General features: G+C 41.7%; 5 protein-coding genes and 1 pseudogene across 5 annotated transcripts; 1 reads left to right on the top strand and 5 right to left on the bottom strand.

Moving 5' to 3' along the window:
- Nucleotides 1-668: 668 nt before the first annotated feature.
- LOC126800696 (putative F-box/FBD/LRR-repeat protein At4g03220) lies at nucleotides 669-2,614 on the bottom strand. The gene is made up of 3 exons (XM_050528099.1): nucleotides 1,571-2,614; nucleotides 1,091-1,273; nucleotides 669-971 (listed from the first exon to the last, which is right to left on the bottom strand). The coding sequence occupies exons 1-3, from the start codon at nucleotides 2,612-2,614 to the stop codon at nucleotides 669-671; spliced, it is 1,530 nt and encodes a 509-aa protein (XP_050384056.1).
- Nucleotides 2,615-3,431: 817 nt separating this feature from the next.
- Nucleotides 3,432-6,115, bottom strand: LOC126797334 (putative F-box/FBD/LRR-repeat protein At5g44950). The gene is made up of 4 exons (XM_050523974.1): nucleotides 6,094-6,115; nucleotides 5,289-5,974; nucleotides 3,887-4,060; nucleotides 3,432-3,800 (listed from the first exon to the last, which is right to left on the bottom strand). The coding sequence occupies exons 1-4, from the start codon at nucleotides 6,113-6,115 to the stop codon at nucleotides 3,576-3,578; spliced, it is 1,107 nt and encodes a 368-aa protein (XP_050379931.1). The 3' UTR covers nucleotides 3,432-3,575.
- A 272-nt stretch (nucleotides 6,116-6,387) lies between these two features.
- LOC126800697 (F-box/LRR-repeat protein At3g26922-like) lies at nucleotides 6,388-9,475 on the bottom strand. Its single transcript, XM_050528101.1, has 5 exons — nucleotides 8,503-9,475; nucleotides 7,605-7,778; nucleotides 7,186-7,488; nucleotides 6,948-7,101; nucleotides 6,388-6,867 (listed from the first exon to the last, which is right to left on the bottom strand). The coding sequence occupies exons 1-3, from the start codon at nucleotides 9,463-9,465 to the stop codon at nucleotides 7,246-7,248; spliced, it is 1,380 nt and encodes a 459-aa protein (XP_050384058.1). The 5' UTR covers nucleotides 9,466-9,475; the 3' UTR covers nucleotides 6,388-6,867; nucleotides 6,948-7,101; nucleotides 7,186-7,245.
- Nucleotides 9,476-12,188: 2,713 nt separating this feature from the next.
- LOC126797333 (uncharacterized) lies at nucleotides 12,189-14,509 on the bottom strand (annotated as a pseudogene).
- A 53-nt stretch (nucleotides 14,510-14,562) lies between these two features.
- Nucleotides 14,563-16,571, top strand: LOC126797332 (uncharacterized). The gene has a single exon (XM_050523972.1). It carries the CDS (start codon nucleotides 14,563-14,565, stop codon nucleotides 15,358-15,360), a length of 798 nt encoding a protein of 265 aa, XP_050379929.1. The 3' UTR covers nucleotides 15,361-16,571.
- Nucleotides 16,572-17,171: 600 nt separating this feature from the next.
- Nucleotides 17,172-18,476, bottom strand: LOC126800699 (fasciclin-like arabinogalactan protein 21). Its single transcript, XM_050528106.1, has one exon. The coding sequence runs from the start codon at nucleotides 18,415-18,417 to the stop codon at nucleotides 17,278-17,280; it is 1,140 nt and encodes a 379-aa protein (XP_050384063.1). The 5' UTR covers nucleotides 18,418-18,476; the 3' UTR covers nucleotides 17,172-17,277.
- Between the last annotated feature and the right edge of the window lie 5,945 nt (nucleotides 18,477-24,421).

The following is a 24,421-nucleotide window of genomic DNA, read 5'->3' as shown; positions in this document are numbered from 1 at the left end:
ATAGGAAACCATAACCTAGTATAACCCGACATACAGATTAGCCGCCAGAACAGATTGGATGATTCAAGACATATATTAACAAAACACCAGCCTTTATAAACATAACTGCCATTCTAAAAAAAAAAGACTTTATAAACATAAATACAGATCAATTTGTTTTCGTTGTGGGATATCTAACATCTTAAATCTTCCTAATTGCGGCGAGATCAATATGGGTGCACTATTACCGACAGACCATTACCCAGAAATCCCATGAAAGCCAGACTCAGTCGGTCAGTCAAAGACTCAAAATTTAGTGACCAATTTGACTCCCTGATACTTGACCATGACGAAACCTCATCAAGATATTGCCATCACTCTCATGGCTATATATGGTGTAGATGTGTAATAGCAAAGCGGAGATTAAGAAACAGAGCCATTTGAGTATCAATGGAGAGGACCCGACCTGTAACGCAGGAAAAGGCCGGCAGGGATTTCTTAGTGCCGACTCTGCTGCAAACGGAGCTGGAAAACAGAAAACAGAGCTGGATATAATCTCTGTGTTTGGCTTTTACCGATTGATACGAGAAAAAAAAAAACATCTATATATTATCAAAAAGATGAAGAGGAATCGAAGGAGTCAAATGAATTAAGAGAATGAAGGTAGCACTACAAACTAGCTAGCCAGCTCAGTTAAATGTAATTTTAGCATTTGAAGACGCCCAAGAAAATCCCATCATCTGTGACCTAATCTTTTCTCTCTGAAGAGAGTGTCTGGCTTTGCAGTGCCCGGTAGACAAAAATATTTCTTCCAAGGCCTTTCCATGCTTGAGCAAGAACTTTGCCAAGCTCACTTCATTCTCACACTCTAAGAACCCATGAATCTTCACTATCTTCAGGTGATGCAAGAATGACCTCAAGTTTTGAGTTTGAGATTCCCAGTATTTCTCTTCCTCTGAGTTAGACATTTCCCACAAATCCTTGTTCCATTGCTGCATATGCATAGATGAAAAAAAAAACTAAATTAGCGTTTGAAAAAAGGAAGCTAAAAGGAGCAATGTATGTTAATAGACCAAAAATAATTAATTTCGTTTATGATATAAGTACGTACCCTCCTTTCGGTTTTGAAATCGTTAATAATGTTTAGTATTAGAGTGTGCAACATAGGACAGCTCTTGAATATGGATGCTAATCCAGGGACATTGTTCTTCTTGAAACCCGTGTGCAACTCTAGAGATTTCAGATTGCTAAATTGATGCAAATAAACTGCAAAATAATTGTTGTTTGATAGAATCTGCAAAACAGAAGGAGGCTATATGTGTAAGTCATTCGATTGAGAGCAATAAGGTTTGTTTGGCATTTCCTTTTGCTCATTTTTGATAGAAGCATATGAATGTCTTAATAAAACATATGAATATATCCAACAGAAAAACATGGTCTTCGAAGCAAGCACTTTTTCCTGCACTGATATGGCTAAAAAATCAGTTATAACTTTCCAAACCTTTAAGATTACAATTCATCAACAAGTAAAGGACACAAGTTAACAAAGCCAAGTACATAAACTAACAAATATAAACCGATGCAAAAGTACCTCAATACAATTGCTTTCAAGTGTCAAGTAATGTGCAAGAGAGAGGGCCGAAAAAAGATTGAAAACACTGTGAAGCTTTGTGACACTAATATCTTCATGGAGCAAACCAATAGAGGCCTTATGCAAGTAACTCAAATTCTCTATGCATATATTATCACTGAGACCATTGTGTTCCCACAAAGCCACTACAAGCCTCGGCGCATCGATCTTCACCCAACTCTTCTCAATGTACCCATCGAAACATTTCGCAATCCGCAACCTTTCTAATTTCGAACCCAAAACATCCAGCCCTTGCAGCTCAAAACAGTTCTCTAGGGTTAAATCTTGCAGCACACGGCACCCAACCCTAAGACGCTTCAACCCAAAACACGTGTCGAGGCTCAATTTCTTGAGAAGAAGGAAAGAGGACTCCGCGAACATATCGGAGAGAGAGGGCTGGTTGCAGAGACTGATCCGGGAAAGCGACAAAGACTGAAGAGATCGAAAACCACTAGTCATTACAGAAGAAGGAGGTAGCCGAAAACCAGGTCTCCTGGACTTCAATTTGAAAACCCTAAGAGAATCACTGGCGAGGACACATCTAGGGAAGTTGAAGTAATCCTCTGTGAAAACCTCCACGTCGAGCACCTGCACCTTGTGCCTGATTGCAAGCCGGATCAGGCCATTGAGACGAGAGAAGCTCAGCCGAGCTCGAAACCGGAGGATCCGAATATCGGAGTGCTTGTCTCGGTTGTTGAGGACCTGAGTGATAAAGTCGGACTCTTTGCAATTCAGAGAATGTGACTTGGATGAGGAGCATGGTGTCGGAAATGGTGTTAAGGTTGTGAAGTCGAGGTCCGGGAAGGAGGACCAGAGAGAACGCCACCTTTTTGACAAGACGCTGGTCTGCGCGACGGTTTTGATGGGGAGGAGGAAGAGGATGTGGTGGAGAACGGCGTCGGGGAGTTCGCTAATGCGATCAATGTTGTGGTGATCGGGAATGAATTCATTTCCTTTGCAGAAGAAAAGCTTCTTCCTCTTGGCAGCGGCAGATCGTGTTTCCATTGATGAATGGTGAAATTTGCGTTTCTCGATCGATCTCCTGAATTGTTTTAGTGGTCTTTGGTGGTGAGAGAGATGCTCGAGCTAGTTGCGTTAGGGTTGAATTGTTCAAAGATCTCAAGTGGGGTGAGAACGGGAACGTCGTTTCAGTTTGTTTCGAACTAAGTTTGAATCATTTCAATCTGAAAAAGCAATATAATGTTAATGAAAACAAAAGGAAAATAAAACGACTACATACTCTACTAGGGTTTCTATTTGTAAAGAAGTTTCCCCAATCCCTGTCATTGCTATTTTATGAATTAACTGAGAAGTTAGTAGAAAATTCTTCTCTAAATTTTTCTCAAACTCAACTGGAGAAAGGGTTTGCTAATATTTTGAAGTTTAAAATCCATATTCCCATAAGTCATTAGCGCAATGCTCTGGATGGAGCGCCGCATGGACCAAGTGTGGCAGCCGAATGGCTAGGTCCGTGACATTAGGCTCAGTACTCCTCGAGGTTGTTAAGGCTCCTCAAATGGTTCACACGAATAAAATGGGAGGCATAAGACTTCCTCAATCCTATTTCTAATAATCTGATGAACTAACTTCAGATCTAACAGGTATCCTAAACCAACTGTTCATGCTGACGGTTTTATAGAGCCGACCAGCCTTGGAAAATGTTCTTCACTTTATATTTGCGCAATGAGAGCAATCTGGGTTTTGAGCTGCTCTGCCTTGTGATTGAGTTGATATATTTTTTTTTTATAAAGAACTAGATGAATGAAGTTTCTGTTTCAAAGAATGACCAGCTTCCCGGTCAAAACAACAGCATGCATACAATGCAAAATCCTGTATTTAAATCAAATATAAACAGAACAATTATTATCCATGATAATAAGTCCTCTGACTTCATCAGGTCCAAAATAAAACAAAAAAATTGCAACTATTTTATTCGGAACCAATGTACAAGAAGATCTTGCAGTGCTTAAACTTTGCAAGGGATTTTATTTAATACTACAGGAGAAAATGATTTCTCACCAACTTTGGTGTGATGGATTACTATCTTTTCCAGGACGACCCCATGCTTTTTCAAAAGATGCACAAAATTCACTTCATCTGGAGTTCCAGAATATGATTTCATGGTCACTTGCTTCAGACTTGGCATGCGGAATCCATCCAATTTATTTGAGAACTCTTCAGGTAATATACCCTGGAAATGAGAAGACCATGTTTTAGTTAGAGAACAATCATACAGTACAATCTAGAATTGCTATGATTGTATATAAATGTACTCACATCTTCCACATTCTTATCAACGTATTCTAACATCATATTCTCCAGATTGGGACAAAGCTCAAGCAGTGCTGCCAAGCCAACCAGATCACATTGGGTATACCTTGTTTGCAGCTTCAAGTGGTTGAGGTTGTGAAGCATAAAACTTTTGGGAAAAGGATCCTTTGATGTAAGAAGCTGAGGACACAAGCAAATACAGCAATTATGTAATATTATAAAAAGGCTAGATTTACATAGTATTATACTGATCTGAGACATTTGATGCAAAAGGAGATTGATAATGTACCACCCTATGGCGGAAGGGACTTGATCTCCCAATAAAAACACAATGAACAAGAATGCAAACTACGATGAGGTTCAATATTAAGAATAGTAATACCATGGGACCAACAGGCTATGTGGTCCAGCTTAAAATGAAATGCTATAGCTGTTTCAGATTATAACATGAAGACGAGCCTGTTACTAACTATTCAAGAGATTGAAAATTTTGATGGAAACTTTCCTATCATTTATAGGCTAGCAGATGAAAAGTATGGGCAACTAGATGATTAATAATTTGAAATTCAGCAAATTCTATATCAGGATAACAACCCAAACTGAATTCCCTTCAAAATACTGCCATATGAAATATTAATATGTAGTAATGTCGCCATATGTATGCAATAATTGTAGTCAGAGTTAAATAACTTATTGCATGGCCATCAATAATCAGAAAGTTCTTGTTTCCCCAACAAACAAACCTATGGCCACCAAGGACTAAACTATATACTACAACTTCAAGCCGTACAGTAAAATGTCCCCAATCAGGTTTGTGAAAGAGCATAATAAACTGCTAGACTCTACAGGTAACCGCTTTCCTTACCAACCAATTCACCAATCACTTATTCTCAACAAGATCAAGACGAACCCATTTACACAAATTTAGAGGATCCCTTCAATATTTCTTCCGGTTCCAGTAGTCTATAAAGCTAAAAGTTCAGTAATTTAATTCTTACAATTTAAAACCTATCTTTATGTAAATCACAGAAAATTTTGACCATACTCTGATTAGTGAAGACTGAAGAGCATATTAGAGTCTGCAAAGCAAACAATGTTTCTTTCTTCACTACCAAATCACAAATTTCCTCTTTCTAGTTCTAATGCCTGGACCCTTTCCAGCTCTCTTTGGTCTCCAAAAGTCAATAACAAAAAAAAAACAGCTTAGCCTTTACAAAGCTACACCTCCAAGTTTATATAACACAAGAATTGCGCCAATATACGAATAACATTGCATATAAGCAGAGTAGGAACCACATTGCAATATATTCTATATATGAATCACACACAAAGAACAATCAAGCATTAACCAAAACTGAAACATAAACAATAGTAATCGATCACAAAGCAGAAGACCAAAAGTGGTTACCTTACACCACCAATTTTGCAAACGAAGCTGCTTCACAAAAGGAGCTTGCTCCAGCAGCCTCACAATCCTAGTCCACGGCTCATAGTCCTCCTTCGAAATTCGCACAATGCTGACACTAAACTCCACCAATGCCGGCGCATAGTTAAGCACAAACTTGATGAAACTAGAGTTATCAAACCTTACGGAACACAAACTGGGGCAATCAATCTCAATCGTGTTGCACGATTCCATGTCGTAAATGTAACCAAGCACAAGCTTCTTCAGCTTCACCATCCCCCAACAGTTTTGGAGCTCCAATTCTTCAAGATTCGGACACCCCGAGATCAAATCACACACGTTCTGGTCCGTCAGATAGACCTCATCGAGGTACATTGAGCTCAGCGAGACGAGCCCCATGGAGGCCATGCTGGCCGGGAGCGTGAGGTCGACGCGCGTGAGCCTGAGGAGGGCGAGGTCGCCGTTGCGGAGGGTGGCGAAGGGGAAGTCGTACTTGTGGTGGAAGGTCTCGTCGGTCTGGTGGTAGTCGCGGTGGATGAAGAAGTCGAGGTGGAGCTCACGCGCGCGGAGGAGAGTGACGGCGGAGCGGACCCAGGAGTCGACGTGGAAGCCGAAGCGGTGATGGTAGATGAAGGAGAGGGAGAAGAGGTCGATGGAGGGGTGGTGGGGCCGGAGAATTTTTTGATGATCTTAGTGGCTAAAGTATGACCTTTTTCTCAAGGCTCTTCATCACATAAAAAACATATTTTATCATCCGCTATGTGATGCACTGATGTAGCAGTGTGTATGTCTGCTTAGTCCTAGTTACACTGCATCTTCTTCAAACACATTTCTTTAGGACAAATGTTGTATATATCTTCGATATTTAACATGCACACATGAACTGTGAAAAGATATTGGTAAAATAATACAACATTGAAATTTGACATGACAACTTCTCTTAGAAGTTACTGTCATAAAAACACTGAAAATGGTATTTTATGACATGACAACAATTTTTTAAGTAAATATTTAACAAATACGAAAACAAAAAACTGTTTTATTTTAGAGCAGATTCATTAATCACACAACAGAAGCAGATTTTTTTTAAAGTCGCAACAATATTCATACATTCCCTAAAGAAGCTTGCGAAGGTAGATGATAATTAAATCAGGTTAATTCGGGTTTTTTTAAGTTAGCTTCCAAGGGTTAATTTGAACAGGGAAGTGTTCTTTCCCAAACAATAAAGGTGAAAAACTATGCCAATTGTAATGAACAACAAACCCAAAAAATGAAATTGCATACACATCCTAAACACATCGATTTGCGGTTGAAACTGTGTGCAAATTTAATTTCCGGGAGAAGCTCATGGGAGAAATTTTATTTCTGGAGGATCTGTAAATGCCACTCCGGGGGCCGGGATTGATTTATCAACTCACAAATTGACAGACACAAGTTCAATCTTTACCCCTTGCGTCTTCAAGATAGTCACAAAATTAAGTTGAGCTTTTGTTCCTGTAAATGCTATCATCGTAACTTTCTTCAGCTTTGGCATGTTGAACTCAGCTGGTTCATTTAAGAACCCCTCTTGTAAATATTTCTCCTACATATCAGCATATCAAAGTTTAAGAATTGCTGCATTTCCGAATGAACGTTAAACATACATTATATAAGGGTACTCACATCAGCTTTCATCTTCTCAACGTAATTGAGAACCATTGTCCGGAGATTGGTACAAAGTTCAAGCAGTGCAGCCATGCCAATCATATCATATCGGGTATAACCGGTCCGTAGCTCTAAAATGCTTGAGATTGTTGAGCTTCTTTGATGTCAGAAACTGTGATCATATATATGCAGTTTATTAAGGTTCCATTAGAAACCAGTAATCAAACCAACGTACATACCAAATTAACGTACGTACATGTAAAGCATATAAAGTGATTTCAGAGCCTATAAACTTCAATCTTTATGGAGAAGATGATCATGTAGCTTCACAATCTCGAGGCTTTCGACGTAGAACTATGGGAGGAAGTTCCTGACATGAGTCCTCATCAGTTTTGATGGGAAAAAGTGTAATCTTCTGTAAGGCAGCTCCTTGCCTTTTTAACATAGTCACAAAGTTTTGTTCATCTTCTGTTCCAGCATATGTTAGCAGCTTAACATGCTTGAGACTGGGGATGTTCAATGGAAGTGGACAATTTAGGATCTCGGCTGGTAATCTCGGCTGGAAAAGAGAAGATCAGAGTTAGATTGAAGCTCCACAACAAGAATAAGAACAACCAGCATTTGTCATATAGATTCAGCTAGAATTATTGTAATTGTGTATGCCATAGAGCTCACATCGTCATCTAACTTGTGAAGGTGATCAAGAACCATTGTCTCGAGATTGGGACAAAGTTGAAGCAGTGCCACCATCCCAATAAGATCATATTGAGTATACTCTGTTCGTAACTCTAAGAGCCTTACATTCTGGAGCTTGAAGTTTTCAGGGAAACAATCCTTTGATATCATAAACTGAGAATATATACATATAAAGCATCATCATAATTTTACAAGAAATTCACTAAAAATATTGCCATCAGAAATCAGAGGTCGCACAACAGCAAACAGATTGAGCTTGAAATGTAAACATGAAAAACCCTCTAGTTGTTCCAAACCAGCACCAATCAAGATAATTACAACCTGCGACAGCTGCAAGATTTGTTATCCAATTGGCACTTCATCAAGATGTTGAAGCTGTTTCACTGTTCCAATTCACATTGAGCAAACTTAACCAGTTTCCTCAAAGGAGTATAACAACATCGCAAACTCATAGATTACCCTACAACCGGTCATCCACGAGGCATTTTGTTTCACCTTAATTCCTATCAGACTTATCAGCACAAGTAGCAAAGACTCTAGCCTATCTACTCAAAAGTAGGATAACAACAATCCAAACTCCAAGATTACCCTATGACTGGTCATCCATGGCTACTTTTGTTTTACCATTTCTCCTATCAGACTCATCAGCAATTTAGCACAACTAGCGATGTTCTAAAGTCATTTCGAGCTGGTACATACTAACAAAGCTGACTAATATTCTAACTTTTGAGCTTATAACTGCTGAGGTAGCTAAGACAGTAACTATCACACACTCTAACACTAATTAGCAAACCACATTGCTACATTTTAACACAATTGAAGAATGTATATAGCCGACAGCAATAAGCATTTAATCACAAAGCAGTAAAAAACTTACCTTGAGCCACCAATTCTCCACATTAAGGTGCTTCACATTGGGCGCTTTCTCCAGAAGCTTCACAACCTTACTCCACAAATGGAAGTACTTGTCCATATGAACAATCGCTAGATGAAACTCAACCAAGCTCGCCGCATTCTTGAGTGAAAACTGAGAAAAATCACAGCAGTCAAATTCCAAAAACAAGAGATTACAGCAATCAATCTCCACCGTGTTCCTCTCATCCATATCGTAAAAGTAGCCAAGCGTCAGCCTCTTAAGCTTTTCGCTTCGTATCTTCAAATCCTCATGTCCATAACAGTTTTGAATCTCCAGGTCCGTTAGATTCGGGCACCCCAAGATGAAGTCCCTAACCATCTCGTCCGTCAATTCAATCTGGTCCAGATAAGCGGTCCTGATCGCGACGAGGTTCAAGGCCGACATGTCCTTCGGCAGGCGGAGGTCGCAGCGCGTGAGGCTCAGGACCTCCACGCGCGAGCTCCTCAGCACGGCGAGAGGGAAGTCGTACATCCGGTCGTCGTCGTCGTCGTCGTGGTTGTTGTGGTAGTGCCTGTTGATGTAGAGGTCGAGGTGGAGCTCGCGCGCGTGGAGGCGCGTGACGGCGGAGCGGAGCCAGGAGTCGAGGCGGGAGGTGTGGCGGCGGTGGTAGATGAAGGAGAGGCGGAAGGTCTGGATGGGGGAGGGGGAGCGGAGGAGGAGAGCGCGGTCGACGGAGTTGGCGAAGAGGCGGGTCGGGTCGGAGCCTGGGGCCGGGTCGGGCACAGCGGAGGGGAAGTGGTCGTAGGAGAAGTGGAGGGCGGGAACGCGTGACCAGAGGGATCGAAATTGGCGGGAAATGAGGGAGGTCTGGACGGCGAGAAAGGTTGGGAGGAAGGAGAGGATGTGGATGATGACGTCAACAGGGAGGTCGGTTAGGGTTCGATCGGCGGCGGTTGGGGTTAAAGTGCTCGTCGGTTCGGCCATTATGAAATCGAGTCTGAAACTGAGGAAAGCAGTCGCGGTTGGGCATTTTAGAAGCTATACTTATACTTATTTGCACTCAAGTCCCTATATTTTTGTTTTTACCCAAATCGACCAGCCCAATGACTAGTATATATATACTAAGCCTTGGTTTCAAAAAGGACAAGTTCTGGTAAGACCTAGGTCTGTTTGGAAAATAGTAGAGACGACAATTATCTCTTAGACGTTAGAAAAAAAAAGGAGTAAGTTGTGGAAGTGGAGGCGGTTAAGTATGTAATCTCCCTGCACTATACGTGTGAATTCGTCAGTTTGAGACGCATAGAACATTAGAATCCAAGCCCAGACTGAGCTCGATCAGCTCTGTGGCAATGGCGACCTTGCTCTCATCACCTCCACTTTATTTTCTTGATTGAACGTCAGGCCAGCATCAATGTCTTCCTCTCGGCGTTGTGAACACCTCTGTGATGTAGAAAGAGGATTTGAGGATAGAGATGGCGACAATTCCAATTGGGTTTTAGGATTCTGGCCAAATATTACGGTGTATTTGTAGTGCAGGCTTCGTATTGCCGTTGTTGTTCACTATGTGGTGTTAGGTTTATGAGAAAACAAGCCAAGAGGGAGAATTAAATGGAAGATGGTGATGTGTTACCCGACGACCGGTGATGCATACCCTCCTACATCCATATCTATTAAGGGCGAAGGCGATGTAGATTGGGTTGGGTTCATCTGAATAACAATGTTACTGTTTTCAATCGATGATTTCTAATAATGGAGAATGTGAACAAGAAAAAATTACCTTCAATCAAATTACATTCACCACTGTTACGTTAAAGAATCAGACGCCGCCGTCTACAAAAAAAATCCTCTGAACTCTCAGAAAGTGCGCTTAACAGAAACGTCTTCAAAAAGCTTGGTATCGAAACCCTAACTCGATGGCGGAAAGAGAAGCTTTGCAAGTTTCCTCAACAGTAGCTGTAGGCAATATCGAAGATCTGCTGACGAAGATCTTTGGATTAGTGCCATTACTATTTCTTGCTCGATTCAAGTGCGTCTCGAAGCATTGGGACTCTCTCATCTCCAGCCTACACACCCTCATATACCCCAATATGATGTCGGCTTTCTTCACCCGCTATACCAATTAATAACACGTTCTTCAAAAACATCCTTCTCTACGATCACCGTGAAATCCCATCTGATTGGAATCCCTTCAAAGATATTAACGATTCCTTTGGAGACGGCTCTTGGTTATAGATCATCCAGTCCTGCAATGGCCTTTATCTCTGCCTTAGAACGGCGCATCGTTTCGTATTTGTTGTTAACGAATACAAGAGACTTACTCCTCCCAAGGCATCGTGTGGTGTGGCGGTTGACACTTGACAGCGTATTGCTTTGGCTTTTGAACCTTCCAAATCTCCTCATTACAGGTTGGTCTGTGTGACTGCGCTCGATGACAAATCCTCAGTGATAGGTCGAAAAATACATATGTATTCGTCTGAGACTTGACAGTGGAAACATGCTGGTGATATACATTTTTTTTTCCAACAACCTGATGACAGCCATATCAACCCTGAAACTGAGAGATTTGTACACTTCCCCTTTGATCTGACGAGTAGCCAAGGCTCGTATACTGCAACGGTGTAGTTCATTGGATAAGAAACAGAACTGGAAGAGGAACATGACTTAGAATTTGTACTCTAGCTCGTAGCTTCATTAGAGAAGAATCTGATGTGTTGCACTACTTTGGCATTGTTAAACAGCGACAAGCGTGGCCCGTGGACCAACTGTACTGATATTGTCCCAACTTAGCCACCTCACAGGTGTTGGGTTTTAATCACAAAAGGCCTCGGTACAATTGGTTATTATCCACCCACTTATAAGCTTTATTTTCTTTGTCACTTCTTAGATGTGGGATCTCTCCTCTCCAACACGCCCACTCACGTGCAACCTAATTTTTAGGTCTGCACGTGACAGATTAACATCCCACATACTGGGATGAAAGAAACTAAGGTCCAGTAACCAACGATACTTAGTGGTAATCCAATCGGAAATCCTCCGATGACATGACAAATTGGCACCCAACTCGGGCCCACGAAAGATTGGAGGCGCGACTGGAGAGGGACCCGCTCTGATACCATGTTAAACAGCGACAAACGTGGCCCGTGGACCAACTGTACCGATATTGTCCCAACTTAGCCACCTCACAGGTGTTGGGTTTTAATCACAAAAGGTCTCGGTAGTATTGGTTATTATTCACTCACTTATAAGCTTTATTTTCTTTGTCACTTCTTAGATGTGGGATCTCTCATCTCCAACAGACATAGGTGAAGAACGTTGGGGGCTCGTGGTTGCTGCTCTTCCTGTTCCCATGGTTATAAAAAAACCATGCCAGACCGCGGTGGCCATATTGAGATTCCGGTATTGGTACAGATATACTTTGGAGAATGCGGTGGCCGGTTATACTTGATTGAGATCTATAAGCATTGTATCACTCAGTTTGATGTGATGGGGAGGGACTACTCTGGTTGGTTTGTCAAGTACCATGTTGATCTCAATCTTCCTGGACGTGTTTTGGATCATCTTGCTATCTTGTGCCTTCCTCAAGAGAAAGAAAAGGCTGATGATGAGTTCGCAGATCCCTCGACTAATCTGCTGTAGCATATACCCGGTGAGGTCATATCCTATAATTTTAGGAATAAGGACTCAACCATATATGCAGAAGAAATAGTGATTGTTGCATAAAGTAGATTTTGTAGGTTCCTATTTCTCAATAGATCAGTACAACTTTCATAAGGTTAAGAAATGCCAGCTAAGATGTAGTCAAAGTCGACAGAACCAACCTCCTCGATAGCTAAGTATATAATACCACTTTAAAAGATAACTGATTTCCCATCTAGAACTCAGATGCAATACTACTATATTGTGGAGAAGAAGATCCTGCTACTTCACACTCGTGAGGCTTGCTGCATGCGTAGAACTACTGGAGGGTATTGGAGCCAATATTCCCCCTTGATTTTGATGCGGCCAAGGGTGATCTTCTGCAAGACAACTCCTTGCTTTTTCAACAGTGTCACAAAATTGTTTTCATCTTCTGATCCAAAAAATTTCAGCATTTTAACTTCCTTGAGTCTTGGAATGTTCAATTTAACCGGTTTATTTGAAACCTCTTCTGGTAAACACTCCTGTAATGATAAGATTAAAGTTTGGTCAAATAAGAAAAGCATAAGGATCAATATAGATAACTTCATACAGGACTGGTGCAACAGATACTTACATCAACTTCTATCTTGTAAAGGTAATCAAGAATCATCTTCTCAAGATTGGGACAGAGTTCGAGTACAGCAGCCATGCCAACTAGATCATATTGAGTATACCCCGTCTGTAGCTCTAAGAGGATGACGTTGTGGAGCATAAAAGTTTTTGGGAAAGAATCCTTTGATGTATGAAACTGAGAACATATGCATAGGAAGCAAACAATGAAAACATTACAAGAGGTTCAGTAATATAGTATGTCATTAAAACTTTCTCTAGTTAGTCAAGATTCTACTCAATAAACAACCCTGTTCGTAGCTAATAGGTTGAGATAGTAATTCACAGAAATTTTGGGAGTAAGGTTCTTTAATACCTGCAGCTCCAGGCATGAGGAAATAACCATTTTAAAGCCAATTAAAATTAATAAAGTTACTAAAAATTAAGATGATTCAAGTCAAAAGGTTAATCTTAGTAAAGCCATTTAAATCTAGAAGAAGCCAAAAAAGTGGAATCAGATTTGAAATATCCCCTAGTTCAATGTGTAGTGATTGGCTTTTAGTATAGACTAACAAAGTAACAATCTTTGATTGCCATGTTATAATGCAATGACGTATAGACAGAATTCTTCATACACTGTCCTTTACATACAAAATCTTAAACAACCATTCTGAATGAGAACTAAAACATAATTTCACTACATTGTAATAAAAGTAATAAGGCAGTAACATACTACAATCTAATGGTACTTTTAGACATATTGTTGTCTCCAGAAATAAATCTATCAGCACTATGTCAGATACGGAAAGATATATGACACACAGTGGACGTGATAAGCAGTAGAATCATACTAGAGTCCTTTTCAAAAATGACACGGGCGCGCACACACACAAGTCATATCATCCAGAAGGTTTATAGCAATGAAGCGACCCAACTCTTGTCAGAGACAGGCTTATTAGAGTACTAGAGTCCACACACAACAAGGCTGTTTTTCTCTACTCTCCAGACCCCCAGCAACAGCTTTCAATTCATGATTGTTTATGAATAGTAATCAAGAATCATTTCCATCCTCAAAGTATGCAATAATGAGCAGAGTTGAAGGACTTAATACTCTTGCCATTTCTCTTTCTATTCCAATATTTAATTACAAGCCAAAAAAAAAACACACCCTTGTTACTATTACATTATACTCTCTTTCAATTCTTTCAATTTCATTATTTCACCGCTAGACTCCCTACGTATGAAGAACAAATACACATTGCACCATACATCCCAAATTTGAGTAATAATCCCAACTTACAAAAAATTACCTTGAACCACCAATTCTGCACATTAAGACGCTTCACATTTGGCGCCGATACAAGCAGCTTGACGGCCTTACTCCACAAACCGTAGTGCCTACGCACGTTGTGGCCATACTGCACATTAAGGCGAAATCAACGCGCGTGAGCCTCAGACGCTCCACATACGCGTCTCTTAGAAAGGAGAGGCGGTAGTACTGTCCGTCGACGAAGAAGTCGAGGTGGAGCTCTCGCGCGTGGTGGCGCGTGACGGCGCAGCGGAGCCAGGAGTCTACGCGGGAGGTGTAGTGGTGGTAGAAGATGAAGGAGAGGCGGACGGTTTTGATGAGGGGAGAGGTGGGGCGGAGGATGAGGGCGCGGTCGACGAACTCGGCGAAGCGGCGGCTGGTGAAGGCGAGGGGCACGGAGTCGTTGACCGGGAAGAGGTCGTACGGGAAGTGGAGAACGGGGAGGTGGGACCAGAGGGATCGCCATTGGGGAACACCTCTATGTGATGTCCGTCGACGAAGAAATTACGTAAAACTCAGAGGGCTTATCTGTAAAAGAATGGTAAATGACCGCCACGTGTCTTATCAACAGCAACAACCGCAGCTTTAGTTTGAGCAAAGAGAGGGAGAAATTCACCTGGGCATTTGTTGTTTTCTTCTTGTATCCTCTGATGGATCATCACACAGAGGTGTTCCTGAGGCGCCTCTCCTACATCGCCCTGATCATCGGGACCTTCACCTTCCTCCTCCTCCTCCTCCAAACCCCCGACACCTGCGTCGCACCCGATTCCCCCCCAAAGCCCCACCTCCGCTTCCCACGCCACTCCTGCGACCACCGCCCCCGCCACCACCTCCCCCTCCACAAGAAGAACAAGCGCCTCTGGTCCTCCTCCACGTGGCGCAATCAGGTCCGTTCCTTCTCCCTCCTCTTCCACTCCCTCCACCACCTCGGCCTCCTCCACAACCACTCCAAGGCCCTCTGCGTCTCCGCCGGCGCCGGCCACGAGGTCATGGCGCTCTCCCGCCTCGGCCTCTCCGACGTCACCGGCGTCGAGCTCCTCGAGTCGCCGCCGCTCGTGGGCCGCGCCGATCCGCACAACCTGCCGTTCTTCGACGACGTGTTCGACTTCGGGTTCAGCGCGAGGCTGGAGCAGGCGCTGTTCCCGGCGAGGTTCGCGGCGGAGATGGAGAGGACGGTGAGGCCCGGCGGGGTGTGCGCGGTGGCGGTGGAGGTGTGTGGGGAGGCGGAGGTGAGGGAGATTGCGGGGCTGTTTAGGAATTCAAGGCTGCTTGGCGCCATGAATGTGACATTGACTGGGTCGAGAATGACAAGGATTATAATGAGAGTAAAGCATTCACCTTGAAGATTTTTTTCGTGGTAAATCTTTCTTCACTCTGGTTTCGATTTGCTTCTTTGATTCGGTTAGTTTTCGGTTTCTGTGTGTAACCAATGTGACAGATACATAGTTTTGGATAGAGAATAGAAGTAAGTTGAGCTTAGAATTGTTGCTAAAGAGCGTGAATTGTATTCAGTGTGATCATCCATTTGTTATCATGATGAAAACAATGAACTTCTGACCTGTTATTGGACTGTTACAGTTATCATAATGCAGCTAAACACCGAATTCGGCAGCTGATTGTGACGAAAATTGCATATGACCCCTCTTTAATTGGTTCTGAGATGGATACATTGGATTTGAGAATTTGATAAAGTTTAGGGATCTTTAGATTTTATTGCAAGACTTGTAGCATTAGTACAATATAGTTCAAAAGAGAAGAGGACTTTAATAAAGGGTAGTTTTTTAAATTCGAGGACTCTTAGGTTCAATAGAGACCCTAACATTTTTATGAAATTTAACTTACAGGCTCCTGACTTCATAAAGTGAGCCGGATCCATCTAACAAGAATACATTTATCTTTATTGTGTTTATTTCAATCAATTTTGCTGAATTGAGAGTGCTAAATCATTGCCTTACTTGCAGCACAAGCTTGTCCAATCATTTTATGTCTTAGTTTTATTAGGATTCTTAGTTGAGTCTCTTTCCATACTTTTCCATTTATAATTGCCTTTCCTCTTTATCTTTGGATTGAAGCTTCAGATGTTTTGTTGGCCATTTAGAGTGTATCCAATAATAGATATTCATATCGTAGACGCTTTTCTTTGCTCTCTGATATTGCATTGAGACCTGAATCCATTTGAATGAAGAGATATGCATGTCCAACCTATCCGCTTGTTCTGTGTTGAAAAGAAAGAATGAGAAAAGCAAGGCTGATTATGACTGACTCAGTACGCTGCCTGATGATCTTCTCTCCATCGTAGTCCATCAGTTTCCTGTTAAGGAAGTAGCAGCTACTAGTATTCTTGCCAAGCGATGGAAGCATATATGGAGATCTTCAACAAATCTCGACTTTACTGATGCAGCGACAAGAAAACCATCAAAATAGCCAGAGATATGTCAAGTCTGTAAATCATGCAAAGTGCCTTCGACAATTATTTATATGCCTGCAGTTATGGCTCATGAGTGAACAGCGATTTTGTTTGTTCTCGTTTCTTAATATGCTAGGCTCTTGTACTGATCAATGTCTCATGGTGTATGCAGATATTGATTGCTAGTTCGATTCAGTCAGCCATCCGGAAAAATTTTCCGGCTTCAAGTTGATGGATACTAGTACTAGAATCTCTTCCTGCCATCTGTTAGTCAACTCCTTTTACGACTCAAGGAGAATCTTTGTTATAAACATTGGTGAAATATCTATTCCCATCTCTCTTTCATTGGTGTACTCAATCTCAGTCCTTGATTCCTTGGCCTTATTTATGCTAAATTGAAAAGCCAATAACACAGAATCCCTACTGGTCCAATCTCCCTCGCAGTTCAATTCTTCAGTAAGAGCTTTCATGCAATATATTCATGATTCTCTGGCATGGCACAAAGTTCTTGATTGATTGTTTGAAGCATATGCCACTGTTGAAACTTAGTCTTCAACCATGCATCCATGAGTTTCTAGTATAACATGCATCCAACAGGCAATGTCATGCAAATCACAGTGACATGAGTTTCTAGTATGTAATACCACTAAATCAAATCTCAGTTGCATCAATTCTACAGTAGCATTGATCTAATACCCTTTACAATGTTCAACTAGTAATTGAACACAAAAATGAGCCTACTACACATCCATCACAGCCTTCACAGCATATATTCTTCAAACAACAAACCTAACATGAACAACAACACCCTGATACTACTCTAGAGCTTAAGAGCTACAAGCAAATCTACTCTTTACTGGGTAGCAGGCAGATCATTCACCTCGAAAGCTCGCGAAATCCCATGAACAACAAAGCTCTTCGAAACAAAGGCGTCCGGGGCCACGATCCTCACTCCATCGATGACCAATTCCCGCACGAAGCTCACAACCCCGGTGACCTCAAGAGGCTGATCATCACCACGCACCAAAGTCGTTAGCAGAGTCCTTGCAGGCAGAGCCATAAGGTCCTTGTGTGTAAGCCTCTGAGGCACAATGTGAAACCTCACCACCTCCTCAAGCAAAGCCTTGGGATAGTGACGACCGCCTTCAAGCTCCAATCTCGGCGGCACAAAGATCGTGACAGAGCTCACGTTCCACTCATCTTCAAGGAGCTTATCAAGAACAGAATGCAGCCCAATCGCAAACGACACAAACCCCTTGGAGCTCAGCACCCTCACTACCCTCGCCCACTCCACATTGCTCCTCTTCTTGTTCTTCATCTTCTTCAATCCGCCAGAAACGACACCAAAATCGTCGTCGCATTCCGGCGTCTGGATGACGTCATACTCGGCGTCGACAGCGGCGAAGGGGCGAGGAACGCCGTGGATGGAAATGGAACCTTCTTGGAAGAGATTCGGGTGCGAGATGAAGACGCGGTTGATGTGGACCGTCCGATTTCGGCGATCGGTTTTGGTGACGGAGAGGCTCTTGTTCCGGTAGAGAGTGGGCAAGCAGGAGCCTTGGGGAGCGTTGAGGAGGTCGTCGAGGGAGGCCCTGAGCGGCGAGGTGTGGTAGCGGAGGAGGCTCTTGAGGAGGTGAGGGGAGAGAGAGGCGTTGGAGATGTGGGAATCGGCGATGGCGAAGATGGTGGAGTTCGGGGAGGAGAGGAAGAGCTCCGGCGAGATCTGGAGGAGCGCCGCCGTGACGGTGAAGCCGGAGGTGCGGAGGGTTCTGGAGGCGCTGAGGGAGATGAAGTGGCTGACGGCGGCTTGGGGGGATTGAGCGGCGGGTGTGGAGTCGGAGTCGGAGCCGTAGCTGACGGTGATTGAAAAGCCGCCGAGGACGAGGGCGAGGGTGAAGTAGAAGACGACGTGGGAAGGGGAGCAAGAAGAGGAAGAAGAAGAAGAAGAAGAGGAAGAAGAAGGAGAAGGAGGAGGAGAAGAGGGAGACGCCATTGTTGGCTCAGTGAAGCTCTGGTGTGGTTGTGGTGGTTGTTGAGAGAGAGAGAGAGGGAGGGATAGAATGGTCTTTTTGTTTTGTGAGTTTGTTAGCTTTGGAGGGAAAGAGAGAAGCGTAGCGTGACAATGAAGAGGTTGGAAGACGGTTATGACATGTAGCAGAGAAGTTTGTGGGAGGTGGGCTTGGGCTTCTCGCATCGCCACAAGACTTGAGTGTGACCAGGACTGTATTAATTCATAAGTTCTTCTGCACAATTTTATTTAATTTGCCTTTGATTTAAGCGGATATTTTTCCTTTTTTTTTAAATGACATTATTGAATTGGGATTTTGGAACTAATGGGTTATATTCTGAAAAATGGAGGGTTTTCTCTGAGAAAATAAGTACGTAATTTTGTTTTAAAAAACACGTATTGTGTGATGTAGCGCACAAATTTAATTTTGTGAAAAATAACATTTTAGCCGAACGGATGGAAAGAAAAGCCTACTTTGATGTGACAGTAGGGTTGAAATTAGTGTGTTTCCTCCAAGCTCACTCAAGAGAGCAAACATGCTCAACTAGGGAGGAGCTTTAATTTTAGTTTGCGAAGATTAATATGTGAGATTATTAATTATTAGTCGTTTGGAAACAAGGGAGTTTAGTTGTTATTGCATTTAAGCTCCAAATATAAATATCACTTGTATGTCCAATCATACAATGACTGCATTCATTTGTCACATTACATATATCAATGGCATATCAAGTGTCTTTAAGTGGATTAAGAGATTACAGTTTAGCGTATAGGCCATGTTGTGACTTGCTATCGGGGATCAAAAGGATAGCAACACATTTGTCCGTCCTCCCTAATCAACCATTCAACCCTACTCCCCCATAATTGATATAAGATTGAGATAGCCAGGGACAAAAGATGATTGCGATTTGTGAACAAAACCACCAGCTAATGAACAGATAATACGATACACGGCCACAAAAATGATCGTCAGTCTAATTCATAAAATCCATCATTGATCAAACCCTACTTCTACCAATTCCAAATTCGCCACCTTCCATTGAATCTATATCAATACCTTCACATTTATCCTCAATACTTCATTACTATCAGTACCATTACTTGCCTGGAAAGCAACTTCCTAACATGTTGCAGTCTAAACTGCAACATCTTTCCCATTAAGGCTATCATTTAAGGGTCCTCCATCCCATCGCCTCCATTACAAACCTATTGGTTAAAGGTCTCCTCAGAAAGTTTCAAGACTCAAGAGGTTCCAACTGCCAAAGCTTTGGGTTTGGTCCTGAATAGATGCTACGTATTTAGTTCCTGGTTCATAGAGGCTGAACGATCGTAGATGGCAATAATACAGTTCTGTCTGTTGTGACAATGACTCTCATCTAATTAAGCAATTTGAAAACACATGATGAGAGCTCCTTATGAACCACGAAAAGGAGGGGTCCTTAATTTCTTTCTTTTTCTTTCAATAAAATTAAAATGGTGCTGCTAACCCCAAGTTGTGGATTGTAATAAAGATCTTTCAGTCAAGTAACTCAAGTTTGTGTACTCGTTTTATATCCACTGGAGTTGGACTTGATCACAAAGCTTTGATAAATTAAGTAAGGTCAACCCCAAGAGGTTTGTGAATTCTAGAGAGTAAGAAAGTAATATGATCACGAAGGTCAACTCGTAGAGATATTTTGCTGCAGATAAACCTCAGACCAGTCGGGTTCAAAGTAATTCACTGAAAAATTTCCCTACGACCAGGGCAGATCTAGGAAGGGGACTTGTGAAAGTGAAGAAATTGTACTCACCTCTACTTCTGTCATTGATTTAAAGAGTAAGACCAGTTGTTCTGCTCTTCTTGTTCTTAAGATCGTATTGTTTACATGTATGTTAGAGTATTGACAATATATGAGTTGTAAGAGCGTGATTGTTGACTATAAAATTGAACGGTGATTCGCATTTTCTAAAACAAGAATTACGAGAGCCTAAGTGGAGGGTTCCAATCTAGGTTCAATTCCCGCCAATGCTGATTGGAGTTCAATCTCACTATTCTTAGTGATCAAGGAGAAGGAAGCACACTGACATGATCTCTCGGCACTAATTAGGCTTTTGATCGAGAAAACCTTCCAAAAAAAAAAACTACGTTATGAACGATAAGAAAACGAATAAAAAAATGTCACTGATCTGGTAAAATTACATCAAAACTTTTTATGATGTAAACTTGCTACCTATGATGTCACGACTCTGAAATTTCAAATGATAAACTCGAAATTAAAGCCATGAAAAACTCTAAGACAATCTCAAAAATATTGAAATCATCTTATAGTCACAGCGTATCATAACTGAGTTCATAGTACATCTCAGTCGATTTGATTATTACAAACCAGTTTATAATTCAAACATTATAACAAATAGAAATGTAAAATCCTCACAATCCTCACTACAAATAGAAATAATAAACTTCGAAATCTGCAAATTAGCCCTCCAATTATGCTAATCCACACATGCAGAACTATCCCCTACACCATCGAATAGGGGCACCGGGATTGTAAACACAAACCCGGTAAGCTTTGCAGCTCGTATAAGTAAATCAACAGTATAACACACATAGTAAACAAAGAAGATTCATATGACATTTAAATATAAATGCACTCATAAGACACAGGACGGCTCATCTGGATGTCCAATAATATCTGAAAATATAAGTCTTCATGAGACATTTGACAACTCATCTGTTTACCCAAATTACATTTATAATACGGGTACTCATGAGACCCAGGTACTCATCTGTTACCACTCATGCAGTATGTCGTCTGATACTGGGCAACCCATCTGTTACCTAATATCACAAAAATATGGGTACTCATGAGACCCAGGTAACCCATATGTTACCCCTCATGCAGTACACCGGCAGACAGACTAGAGCTCTAACTGAATCGTAACTGTCACCCGGCCAAGGCTTGGTTCCGATACTGCCAACACGTCCGAAGACAGAAAAAACGTTTTAACATGACTCAAAGTTAAGACCAGGTACAATACAATCCTCACATGTTATTGTACAACAACCAAGCGATTCATGCTCAAATAAAATAACTATTGGTGCTATAATAAAACTCATCTGGAAGTAAGAGAGTGACAGTATATAATATAGCAACTCATATATAAAATAAATATTTACCATTTATTCAGATATACAACCCACTATATTATATACATGTCATAGCTCAGTCTTTTAAATAAAACGTAAATATGAATCACCGCCAAGGGTAAACTCGTTATAGTGAGATTTACTCACCTTATTTTTCCTGAGCGTAATTTCCACAATACCGAAAGCAAATCCTTCACTTGTTTTGTCGGTTACCTAGTGGTATAATAAACTGATTAGAAATGTTACATAAAACCTCAAATGCCGAATCAGTACCACTGTTTACTGTTCAGCAAATTACGGTTTTTACGTAATTACTGTTTATATAAATATTTTTCACGTAAATACTAATTATCGAATTACTAAACAGAATTTATTTTTACAGTTACTGCTTAGAAATCACTTTTACCATTTACCGTACATAAAGTACTTTTACAAAAATACTGTTCAAATTTTACTGTTCACGCGCCATCCTCCGGCAGCCGCGCGTGGCCCTCACGCGCCGCACACAGTGGGTGCGCGTGGTGCTCACGCGCCACCTCAAATCGAGCGGGTGGCTTGCCCACGGCCATCCAAATCTCATTCCTCTCCTCTCCTTCTCCCTTCTATGGCCTAATGTCACCTCTGCACCACTCCAATCGCCCTCACGCGCCGCCCTAGGCGGTGGCACGAGCTCTCCCTCCTCCTCCTCCTCCAAAACTCCACAAATCATCAAACAATCTACACCAACATGTACATCAGACGATTTAAAAACATTTTCGTACCTATATTGAACCCTAGAACTGCCGGGAAGTCGCCGGATAAGCTTGAATGCCGACGGCGGTCGAATTCGTGAAGGGTGAGGTGGCGGCGCTATTTGAGCTCCAAATTGCTTGCAGATGACACTAGCGGTGAGGATCGGCGATGATGAGCTAGTCCCCGTGCTCTGGTCTCGCCGGCGAAGAAGCTTGGATGGCAGTGGAATTTGCAGGATCTTTGGGTCGTCGCTCGAGCTTCACGGCGGCGTGAGATGGCGTGTCGAGTCCCTGGATTGGTGATGCAGACCGTGCGGTACCTTTGGGGCCGGCGGTGAGGGCACGATGGCCGAAGACAAGAGATCGCCGGAGGCAATTTTGAGAGAGAAGGGTCGGGGTCGAGATGGAAGAGAGGGCTGCCGGGGGGGGGGGGAGAGAGTGAGAGAGAAGGGTTTCTGTTTTAGGAAACCCTAATTTCTTAAAAACCCCTTTTATACTTTTTCTAAAATCGGAAACCAACTTCCGTCGACGATAACTTCCACATACGATGTCCGATTAAGGTGTGTGATGTGTTCATAAATCCATATCGACGAGCTTTACAACTTCCGTGAAGGAAGTTTTTAGAAACGAACGACGAAAATGGAAGTCAACTTTCAAGTCACATATCGTAACGTTTTTTTTTTCAATTTAAATTTCCGAAGACGGTTCCGTTTCGTTTTGACATCGTCGAGAAAGCGAAAAATGTGATTTATTCAATTTTCCAAGGTTAATCATTTCCGAGAATTCATACAATTCGAACCCGAAAACGGGGTATTACGTATGATCACCATGACTCCATGGGAAGTTGCAATGAAAGGAACATTGTTCTATGCTATTATCAATTTATCATACACCCGTAAGAGTTTATTTGCTCGATTCATGCATGACAATGACAGCAGTAAGGTTGGTGTAGCGAAAGACACATTAAAATAGAGGCAGAGAAACATTAAAGAGTACTGACTAAAGAAGCAAGAATGGTTCCGAATGAAAGATTTGAGTCCCAATTCCTTCCTTTCGACCAAAAAAAAAAGTCCCAACTCCTTGCCATGTGAAAACCTGGAAGATTTGTCATCTTCCAAGTTCCTATTTGACTGTTTTCTTTTTCAAATCTAATCGGGGAGCAATCAATCTCGGCATGCATGTATCGTAATATATGCATCTATTGATTTACCTGATTCCGCGTTCAATTTTGATATCATATTTTGGAGAACCATGCAGCTGAAAATTATATTAAAGCTTCTCACTTTATGAGTTGCAAAAGAGCCACCGACCTGGAGTTGCATAATATAGAAAATTATGTGCTTTGGCATATCCCACTTTCTTGGACTACTAAAATGTCCATCAATTGAATCATGATGCCAGCACTCTTGAAAATTTGATACTTTGGTTCTTTTGGAACCCATTTTCATATTCAAGCTTCCTTGCAGACCCAAATGATTATGTAATAAGCTTGGGAGGATCTCCAAGCTGATTTCATCAAAGCAGAAAAGAACAGTATCTGCAGTATCAATTTTCTGAGAATTGCCTTTTTCTTGCTTTTCTTTACTTTCAGGTGAAGGAAACAATTTTTACTACTTAGTTTACAGTAATTCATTTCAGAGAATGTACTCAATGTAATTAAAAAGTTTGAAGCCTTGGTAATTTGTAAAGAAACCATGTTGATTCATTTAAGTTTTCTGCAGACGTCAAACGGCACAGAAGGTTCCAGGGCTGATATTTAGTTATTTACCAAACCAGAACAGAACATCTGCAGTATTAGTTTATTAGGCTGCGCGTTTTTGCTTTCTTTTCTTTCAAGTGAAGGAAACAACTAGTTTCTTCTTTCAGATACTAAATCTCCACTTAGATTGTGCCAGAAAACCAGGCCAGACATCATCAACGAGTTTAGAGAAAAAGAGAGCAACCATTTGCTACAGAAATTGGAGGAACTTGATAAGAATCTCAATCTAGTATTTCAACATATATGAACAAATAAAGCACTAATCTTGTCTACACTGACATCATGTATTTTGTTTCTGTGGGATCCAAATCACTCTTTTCTACACTACTAACTACCCTGAAAAATCATCGAAGCTCAATAAACACCTCCCCT

This window comes from Argentina anserina, chromosome 6, assembly GCF_933775445.1.
Source record: "Argentina anserina chromosome 6, drPotAnse1.1, whole genome shotgun sequence".
Lineage (NCBI taxonomy): Eukaryota > Viridiplantae > Streptophyta > Magnoliopsida > Rosales > Rosaceae > Argentina > Argentina anserina.
This window is presented reverse-complemented; position numbering and strand designations above follow the sequence as displayed.